Genomic DNA, 9,762 nt, shown 5'->3' with positions numbered 1-9,762 from the left:
AGCATAGGTCTAGAGCATTTCTTGATGCTCAAGAGGGGGGTAGCACCTCCGCTCCCTTGTTACAGACAGGCTCAGATGTCATCTAGAGGTCGCTTAGTGCAGATTTTGTCCCACCCAAAGGTACTGACAGCTGACAGTACATCTGCTTAAGGGACTCCTATGATATATGTGTACTAGTCACATTGGATGCTGCGATTATGTATGGTTCACAGTGGTATACAACTTGAACTATTACTATACCATTGGTTTGCAATGAATGTTGCTACATATGTATGACTCAGAGAGATTGGGATGCTGATCTTGCCATATTATACTTTTCACTTTCAGTTGGATCACATGGCTGATATTTTGCTGTATAGGAAGCTTTCGTTTTATCACTGTGGTTCCGCTTGGATGTCTTGTTGTATCACCAAGATGCAATCAAGGATACTTGCCATTTTTCAAGAGGGGGGTATGTCATGACCCTGTGTATTTGTACAGCATATCCGAACATTGGGCATGGTGGTCAGTGTATAGGACACAAGTGTGTAGAACATTTATTAAATGTGCACACTTGGGGTCAAGAGGACTCTAGGTATTATTATTAAGTTTCCCTTTTATAACCCCATGTGGGGGGGACACAAATGTTTGAAGAGGACAAAGGTTTTAAAAACCTTTAAACCAAAGGAATACCTTTGGAGAGGATCGTGGCCCCTTTTGGAGGGAGGGCCGGGGGGAGGGGGGCCGGGGGGAGGGGGGGGGGGGGGGCGGTAGGGAAAAAAAACTCTTTTTTTTTTGGGGGGGGGGGGGGGGGGGAGAGAGTGGGAGAGAGCAGGAGATACGTGCTTTTCTCTCTTGGAAGGGCCGACTGAAGCTACACGCGCAGGATCTTTTACTCTCTCTCTCTCTCTCCTTGTGGGCTGCAGGAAAGCACAGGGCTGAACAGAATCAACACAGGCTGTTTCCTTTCTCTTTGGCGACTGGCGGGCTGTAGGGAAGTGAACCAGGCTGGTGGGCTGCGCTGCAACACTCAAACGGGATTTTTCTCTCTCTTTGCTATGGGTCAGGCAGTAGCACACGTGTAGGTGCTTTCCTACTGGACAGCAAGGTGGCGGCCAGGGCTAGAGGCGGCTGCAGGACAGGTGGCGCAGGTCTGAATCTCTCTCTCTCTCTTTTTAGAGCCTGGTGGGCGGTGTCAGATGCACACAGACTAAAGTTCCTCTTTCGTCTGGCTCTAAGGCTGTTTGGGAGTGCTACTCTTGGTCCCTTGTGAGAGGAGGGATTTACAACCGAAGAGGGCAGAAACAAGAGCAATTCAGAATGTTTTTGAAAGGGTTCGTGGGCTATTTTATGGCAATGTGCATGGGCCAATCGGCTTCGTTTTCAGGGCCTCGTGGATGTACCTTCTTGGCAGATTAGAGGTGAAGTACACTGTGGTGTTTTGAGCACAGGGCAGCGTGAAGCCTCTATGCTAAGAGAACCCATATGTATAAGCCATGTTTGGCCATGATGTATTCAATTGAACTCTTCCTTGAATGTGAATAAAGAAATACCGAAAGGGGCGCCAAGCTTTGGGGCCAACAGGTGTCATTGTTTTTGTGTAGGAGCACTCTAGCTCCTTTTTGTCTATCTTCTTTGTTGATTTACAGTGGTGTTAGGGCGACAATTTGTCTATCGTACTTTGGTTTCTACGTTTCAACAACCCCAAAAAAAACATGCCATGAATCTTCTTTAGAATTCCTACATCTACAACATTTCCCTGAGCTTATGTTTTTCTTTTGGAGCTTATCATCACCGTTTACAAAAAGGTTTACACTCTGACTAGTAGTTCCATGTACCATAGATCCCTCCATCTCTTGTGCAGAATGCATGGGTCCCCATTCGAGGTTCCATTTCCATCCTGTTTGCATGCTTAAAATTCACTTCAATTTTGACTAAAGCATGGTAAATGGATCTGGCTTTAGGCCTCAACAAGGGAATTTTTCCCAGCCAAGTAGAAACAGGGAGTTGATGTACTATGGCAGAACAAGCTTTGGGAATGGGTGGGGGATTACCCTTGAATACAAAGGATCACACTCCTAAAATTTAGGAGAGTTGCTTTTTTTGGCTCGATTCCAATGGAAATTATGTTCGCGTCATTAAGTCTGAATTGAGTAAATACCAAGAGTTGCCAAAGTACCTATGACAAATGGGCTACCAATTGGGATATTTTTAAAGGTAAAGATCATGGGAGGACCCATCTCACATGTAGCAAGAAAGTGGATCAAAGTGAGACAAGTGGGCTCACACTTGTCACTTCAGCTATTGTGTAACTCTCCACTTGCCATTATAGCCTTCTCTTGCCATTTTAGCTCATGGGAGACCCAAACCTATAAATTGGAGCCCTCTCTTCAGCTATTGTGTGGCTCTCCACTTGTCATTATAGCCTTCTCTTGCCATTTTCGCTCACGGGAGGTCCAAATCTATAAATTGGAGCCCTCTGTCTTCATTTAGAGAGACTCTACTGCTGCAAACTAGCCTCTTCCATGTTGGCAACTCGTCTCTATTCGTGGTGGTTCTCTACTCCAAGGTTATGGCTCTCTACCACCATTACAAGCTGCCCTAATGCTGGCTTCTCTCTCTCTCTCTCTCTCTCTCTCTCTCTCAGGCTTCCCATGAAGTATATCAGCTGTTGGGGACTGTTTTCAAGGCTTCCATCGCGAAGAAATACTGAAGGCAAGGGTATTTAATCATTTTATTATGCCACTGTACGTGCTATACCAACCATTGTGCCTATTGTTCTAGCCATTGTACTTGTACTAGCCATTGTACTACTTGTACCAACCCTTGTACTTGTTCTACCAACCATTGTACCTATTATACAAGCCCATGTACTTCTTGTACTAGCTGAATGTGGAGCTGCACCGGTTGAATGGAGAATCATACCAGTTGTACCAACTCTATTGCTACATGATACATTTTTGTTTGAAGAGCAGTTTCTTTACCTGCCAGCACTGAATGCTGTCATATATGGATCTGCCTTTTATGAACCCATGCTGCCTCTTGGTTGGAGATGCACGACTGTAACAAAGGGATCAGCCTCAAAGCAAAAATTTTGGCCAATATCTTGTATATAATAGTGAGCAAAGTGATGGGTCTCCAATGAGAAAAAGTCTCACAAGCAGTTTGCTCAAGGAGAAGCTTGATTACGTCATCTCCAATTTGCCTAGACTAAAGGCCCTGTTAAGGGTGAGTGTCACTTGCTTTGTATAACTGGGGCCAAAACTCTGCAAAGAATTCCACTAGCAAGCTATCCCACCAAGGTGACTGACTATCTCTTCCCTGCTCAATAGGCCTTTCAACCCATTTAGCCTAGTCAGGAGTGATCTCTCTCTCCAAAATGTTGAGAAAGCAGTTCTCTACTTGTACCCTTTTGTTGGATGTATCTTCACTCAAGCTTAGCATATTTCACATTCCCAGCCATATTATAGGGGTCCCTAATTGTCACCCTCTTCACCTGACCATTGGCCTCCTTAATCTGTTTGTCTTTGAGGGACTTCAAGAAATATTTGCAAGTTTGACTTTGTGGAAGTATAAATATCAAATTTCTAGACAAAATTTTGCTTGTTTGAGCCCTTTGGGTCTCCAAAACCTCAAGGTTGAGCTTGACACTAACTGAATTGTTTCCACTCAGCTTGATCCAATGAAGAACCCTGTCTTTTTTAAATTGAGTGGTCCCAGAGCCTCTCAACCTTTCTGTAGTGCTCCCTCCCAACCCCTTCTTGCATCTCCTCAACAAATTTTTGCCCAATTATTGGGGACATTACCCCTTGGACCCATCCTGTGCATGGCATTATGTGTAAGTTCAATAAATAATGCATCCTTCAAAAGAGAGTTATTAATCACCAGTTTCATTGTACCATTTCCCCACCAAAGAGTGTCCTCCCGGCTCCTCCACCTTAACAGAAAGCGATCATATAGGTAAGAGCTTAAGAGTATGTGGTAGCCATCTGGCCTTATCCCCAAAATACACTCAATCCAGTCTAGACAATATATTCAAAACACGGATCCATCCACTAAGTCTCTCTTGTTTACCAACTCCTCCCATTGCCTCCTCTCAAATCCCATCCTTTCCCCACCCCCGTGATTCTCATTGCCACAATATATCATCCGTGGATACTTTTGATTCTCATTGCCACAATATCTCCTCTTTCACTACTCTTAATGCCCTCCAATACCCTTACCCTTGACACGGTTCTTCTTCCTCTTTCGCCATCTTTGGAGAACTCAACGTATTTAGAGACAATGCCCTCTGTTCTTTTAGGACTTGGTCCACTTCCTCATGCTCTAGGCGAGACATGTACTCAAGGCTATGGGATTTTTCAATGAAATCCATGTCCAATTAAAATTTTTAAAGCGTGTGCCACCAAAACAAACATCAACCTGTTGAAATATCAAATATTTTACGAATCAAAGCTTAGGTATAAAAATTAACGTTTAGCGGGCAGGAACACTTCAGCTTTCAAAGTAGGCGTGGCTATGCTCATATGTCCAGAAGGCTCAAACACTGCATTCACGCAAACATGAGATATTTAAGGTCATTTTCCTTGTATCGACGACTCCAGCTGGAATCAGCCTGCTCATCCACGTTACAAAACTTTGAATCATTTGAACGTGTGTCCACTATGGCCAAGTACCTGATTGATTACACATCTACAGATTTACAAGTACGCTACAATAAAATGGTATCCTCTCTCAACCGCACTCTGGCATTGCATCATACTCATCTCAACAGTGAAATATCAGATATTTACATGGCGGGGGCAGAAAATGACAAGTTCTATTCTCTTTACACCGCTTTGTATCACGATGCACTGCAGGACTGATTTGGGTATCATACACAAGGAGGGACCTCCACTAAGCTCAATTAGAGTAGCATTCCCAACCCCATCATTTGCTTCAGTATCATGTGCATCAGCCAGAGAAAAATTCTACGTCTATCTTGATAAATGTACACTCTGTTGGCCAACACAAGAATTCTCTCCATCTACAATTGGAACAAAATGGATCGTGTCCAGTAACTTTCCTGCACCAACGTACCTTAAGTATCTCAATCACACTAAAGGGAATAAAAAACCACCAAATTGAAAGAATAGAAACCCCAAAAGAAAACACCTCATTAAGGTTCTTTGCCGGTGAGGTTTTCCTGTGTCTGATGCTGCTGCATGAAGGCCCTATACATGTCTGAACTCATTTGCATGTTCAAATGCAACGGCTGCATACAACCATCATCAATCAGCAACCCAAACTATGTTGCACCATCAGGTTAGAAATAAACTGAAGCTACACTTAGAAAAGAACTTTGATTGCATTCATATACCCTCAGAATGGTTTGGCATCCATCTGCATTGCTGTTGAGCGCCATAAAGAGGTTCATAGTTTAGCAATACCTGAAACTGATGAGTTGATAACAAATTGTGCCCCTCATTCATATGCATATGACCTTGTGCCTCATGAACGATTGAAGACAAGCCATTATGTTGGTATCCGGCGACATGGTATGCAGGTCCAGGAACAGGTTGCCCAAGAAAAGGAGACATGGCCACAACAGCACGACCCGCACCGACACCAGTAGCAGAAGCATCCACCATGCCCATGCCCATTGCAAGTCCCATGCTCACTCCTATTCCCATATTTGTGTGTGACGAGACTAGCCTTTGTCGTATTGAAGGATACTGCATCCCAGGTGGCGTCATCACAGAAGGGACGACCACCCCAGTTCTCATGGACATCAACTGTCGCAGGAAGCAACCAAATGTAGTAATCAAAAAAACTCCTTGACATAGATGAATCAAAAGAATCAATGCTCCACCTTGCCTAACCAAAAAACTGCTTAGTCTAAAACCTGGAGCTGTGCTTGTAGTGTCTTCACATATTCTATAGCCTCATCCAACATGGAAGCCTTGTCAGTCTGCATATGCACAAACAGAAATCCATGAAAGGAAGGTCCCACATTCCAATAGAGAGACATGAAATCAAAAAAAGAGACCTGGGGAAAAAAAGGCCCACCTTGTTTGCGTTGGGAATAAGTTCTTGCAAGGCCTTCATCCTGTCGTTTATCTTATTTCGCCGCCTCTGCACTTTGAATGAGCAGTAATTAAATATCATATCCAAATTAAAGCTACCTTGCAAAACAAAATCTAGAATATGAGGGGTCACAGCCATCTTCATCTTCACTCACTCTTTCCGATTGATTGTGTATCTCTGCAGCCCTAGTCCTCTTTGCCGAGCTTGGACGACCCGATGCTGGCTGCTTCTGGCTGGCTGCTACTTCTTCAGCATCCTACAAGGGTTCCTATAGATGAGCAAAGAAGCGGCCCATTCCAAACATCCCCATGGAGCCTCTACATTCCTCTTATCTTGCACTTCTTGGACAAAGATTACTGACCTTACTCTCACACTCGGATTCTTCAGCAGGATGCAATTTCCTCTTGCAGCTAGAAGCATTTGTTTCTTTAGCACTCTTCTCAGAGCTGTTGCCTGACCCTCCCGAAGGAGATGTCGAAGTGACAGCCACTGTCTCAAAAATCTCAGATCCAATTGCAGCATTCATTTTAAAACGAGTATTGAGTTCTACCTTCTCTTTCCCTGCATTATTCTCATGGCTTACTGATAGCATGGGAGGCAGGCACTTTCGTTGTGTTCTACTGATGGTTCTTTGTTTTTTCCCCTTACTCTGGTGGCTCAAGTCCGACTCTACAGGGGAACTCAAGCCCGTCATAGAAGCAGTGGCAGTAAATCCCACCACAGAAGACGACAATCCTTCGTTTCCATGAGGAATGAAAGGTTGCCTTGTTCTTTCCATGTTGGAAGGATCACTAGAGGTACCAATAATCTGCAAGCTGGTCTTTGAGGCAGCCACAGGATGAGAGAAAAGGGAAAAATTCAATGCACTCTGTTTAGTAACATGTTGAGAAGGAAAACTGAAGGCCGAATGGCTGTTTAAAGCATTGGGGGGCACATGGAGAGCGCCAGTAGCTTTAGGAGCTGGAGCATCATGAGTTTCTCTAGGATCAGAAGGCTGTCCCATGATACGAACTCTACGGAGGGACTCACCTCCGGCTTGAGGAAAAAGGCCTGCAACTCGGAGCGCACCCATTGCCATGGCCGTGTCTGAGGTGAGTGTTCTGCCCCCCATGTTGGAGTGAGAGAGCACAGCTGGCTGAAATGGAAGGCCGATTGCTGGGAGCTTCTCACCCTCTCTCAAAGTTCGGCCAGAAAACGAATTGTGGACATGTGAAGGAGCATTGAGTGCCCGTTCAAAGAGCGGCTCTGAGCAGTAATTTTTATCAAGGCTATCCTCCAATAGCCAGGAGAGCATCTCATCATCTTGAAACGGCAAATGTCTTAGAGGGACTTCTAGTGCTGGCACAGACACTCGCCCCATAGAGCATGCATGCTTGTTGTTCTTCTCGCTTTCCCTCTCCATCCAGGGTACATGGTTAAACACATTCTCTGGCCTGAAGACAAGAAAAAGGCTTAGGCATAACGAACTGCTTGAAAATAGAGACTCAATCTATGATCACCTACATCCAGATTGACGTTCTGGACAGAAGAATTTACCCCTGCAGTCCTCAATGAAAGGGCGTGATGACAAAGTTAATAACATTTTAAACCCTTGCTTGAGCATAGTTGATTAGAACTTGCATAGGGTTAAAACCTTGGCTTAAGGAAAAGAACCCAGCACAAACCCTGACTTCATGTAGAATAAACTAGCAACACAGAGAACTAACACTTACACATGGGAGCTGGCTTGCTTTCTGTGCTCTGGTAGATCACCTTCATCGTGCTCAGAGCAAACAGCCGAGTGACTAAAAGCAGGGGAGCCAGCGTCTCCTTTCCCAAAGCGGATATCCAAATCATTAAACCCAAATGATCGCCCGTGATTAGCATCCAAATCTGGAACACGGTGACTCATGTTCTACCGGGCGAGAAAAGCCCAAAAAGATGATGACGAGTAGAAAAGCTATGACAGCAGGCCCAATTCTACCATTACAACAAACTTCTGCGCAGACATTATGTGCAGAGAATGCAACTGAATTGGGCGATCTGGGCGACCATCCAAAAAACTTCCAAATCTAGCAAAGCAGGATTGCAAAGCGAGGAAAGGCCAAGGGTTCTTCAAGCTTAATCAATGCCACTGCCAGACAATGCAGACCACGGTTATGGCGGAAAAGCTCGAATCACAATACGGGCAAATCAATTCACTGTGGAACATGAGGGGAACAGAGCCCACTTGTGGGTGTCTTGTCAAGAAGATTGCTACAGTATCCCTTTTCTCCGCAACAGGCTAGACCATCTGAAACACCCTCATCTCCTCTTCGCAGCTCCATCGTTGCTTTCTGCTTTTTTCCCATCGCTTTTTTCTTTCGTAAGGCCAGTTGGCCTGCCCTCTTCCGGCCTTTCTGTCTATACCGAGAGAGTGGACACTTCACAGAATTCTGAAAGGCTGTAGCAGCAACCCTAGTCCTCCACATGTAGGACTGCTGCGCTCAATTGTGGACGCTGGATGTGCTCGTCGATGTGGTGGCATAGCCGACGCTTCCACAAAAATATTAAAAAGCCAAAATATATATTACAAAAGCAAAAGGATGTGCGACAAAAGCAAACGAGAGTACTCTAAAAAGCTAGGTAGTCACAAAAAAAGCTTCAAATATATAGGGATCCCAAATGCAAGCAAGCTGTCTTTTTTTTTTTTTTTAAAGCCCCTCTCTCTACCTTAGATGTAATGTAACATGCACTTAAAAGCTCACAATAAGCTAGATCTTTAAGGTCCCTTGAGTTTAATGACCTATCTACAACATAAGCAAATATGTTAGACTCAACATACTTCTAGACTTTACGGTAATGCTCTATGCCCACAAATGTTCAACTCCAAAGTCAAAAAACTGTACTTATCATTTTGAGAGGTACTATATGAAGCAATTTTAGGTTGAACTTTTATATCTTAAAGGAAATGAATTCACAAGCCTGCAACAAGTAAGACCATGTGAAGGACAATTGTGAACACGGGTGCCACTAGCATGTTGTGAATATGCTAAAACCTACAGTTTGCTTTTAATCAATAGCATGTTAATAGGACCACACTTAAGAAAACCATATTCAAACATGCTTTTTTTTTTTGGTATACCATTAGAGCAATACGATAAAATGAGGGAAAGGTAGGAGACCTTGTCTATTAAAAGAGTGCATATTACAACTAATTCGTTGGGTGTGTCAACAAAAAGTGCATCCCTACCCTTTTTCTAGGATGGTGCAAGTGAAATATATTATACCACAAATGAATTTAAACTTGGCTTTGCTCATTTACTTATGCCAGTTAAATGAAATTTAACAAGAAGTACTTATTCAATGTGATGGAGCTAGACAATCAAGTCTTCTATTAAGAACTTTTCATATAGTACTTTTGAGATATTGATGATGTTTTCTATGACGACTCATACGTGTCATCTCTCTCTCTCTCTATGTGTGTGTGTGTGTGTGTGTGTGTGTGTGTGTGTGTGTGTGCAGGCACACACATAAGCATACACGTGCATGCATGAATATGTGAGTGTCTATGTGTGCACACAGGGACACTCACATTTGCGTGCATGCACGTGCATATGCGGGTGACCTATTTTTCTAATTTTAAGAAATAAGTTTTTAGTCTTATAAAAAAGAAGGCATACATTTTCTAGTGAGAAGTTATCATGATAAAAGGTCATAATGCTGACATTATTGCCATCTGAAAATAAAATCACTATT

General features: G+C 43.6%; 1 protein-coding gene and 1 long non-coding RNA gene across 4 annotated transcripts; one reads left to right on the top strand and one right to left on the bottom strand.

Moving 5' to 3' along the window:
* Positions 1-804: 804 nt before the first annotated feature.
* LOC147640589 (uncharacterized) lies at positions 805-1,560 on the top strand. Its single transcript, XR_015267368.1, has 2 exons — positions 805-990; positions 1,084-1,560. It is a non-coding gene; the product is annotated as an uncharacterized LOC147640589 (long non-coding RNA).
* A 2,987-nt stretch (positions 1,561-4,547) lies between these two features.
* LOC147640588 (uncharacterized) lies at positions 4,548-8,567 on the bottom strand. 3 transcript variants are annotated; one of them, XM_086813261.1, is made up of 8 exons: positions 7,758-8,567; positions 6,407-7,478; positions 6,200-6,301; positions 6,028-6,093; positions 5,864-5,929; positions 5,409-5,753; positions 5,134-5,233; positions 4,548-5,044 (listed from the first exon to the last, which is right to left on the bottom strand). In XM_086813261.1, the coding sequence occupies exons 1-7, from the start codon at positions 7,934-7,936 to the stop codon at positions 5,138-5,140; spliced, it is 1,926 nt and encodes a 641-aa protein (XP_086669387.1). In that variant the 5' UTR covers positions 7,937-8,567; the 3' UTR covers positions 4,548-5,044; positions 5,134-5,137. The 3 variants fall into 3 exon arrangements, 2 of the variants coding, with proteins under 2 accessions (XP_086669387.1, XP_086669375.1); XR_015268065.1 differs by having other exon boundaries at positions 4,932-5,044; positions 5,339-5,753; XM_086813249.1 differs by lacking the exon at positions 4,548-5,044 and having other exon boundaries at positions 5,054-5,233; positions 5,339-5,753.
* Positions 8,568-9,762: the final 1,195 nt, after the last annotated feature.

This window comes from Cibotium barometz, chromosome 2 (assembly GCF_041138505.1).
Source record: "Cibotium barometz isolate CiBa-2024 chromosome 2, ASM4113850v1, whole genome shotgun sequence".
In the NCBI taxonomy this organism is placed as follows: Eukaryota; Viridiplantae; Streptophyta; class Polypodiopsida; order Cyatheales; family Cibotiaceae; genus Cibotium; species Cibotium barometz.
This window is presented reverse-complemented; position numbering and strand designations above follow the sequence as displayed.

Excerpts from the sequence above, each read along its gene's own strand:
- LOC147640588 (XM_086813249.1), bottom strand. The coding sequence starts at position 7,936 with ATGAGTCACCGTGTTCCAGATTTGGATGCTAATCACGGGCGATCATTT. Across the intron at positions 5,930-6,027 it reads TTATTCCCAACGCAAACAAG|ACTGACAAGGCTTCCATGTT; the intron begins GTGGGCCTTTTT and ends GTGCATATGCAG. Across the intron at positions 5,234-5,338 it reads GATGCCAAACCATTCTGAGG|CCGTTGCATTTGAACATGCA; the intron begins GTATATGAATGC and ends GGTTGTATGCAG.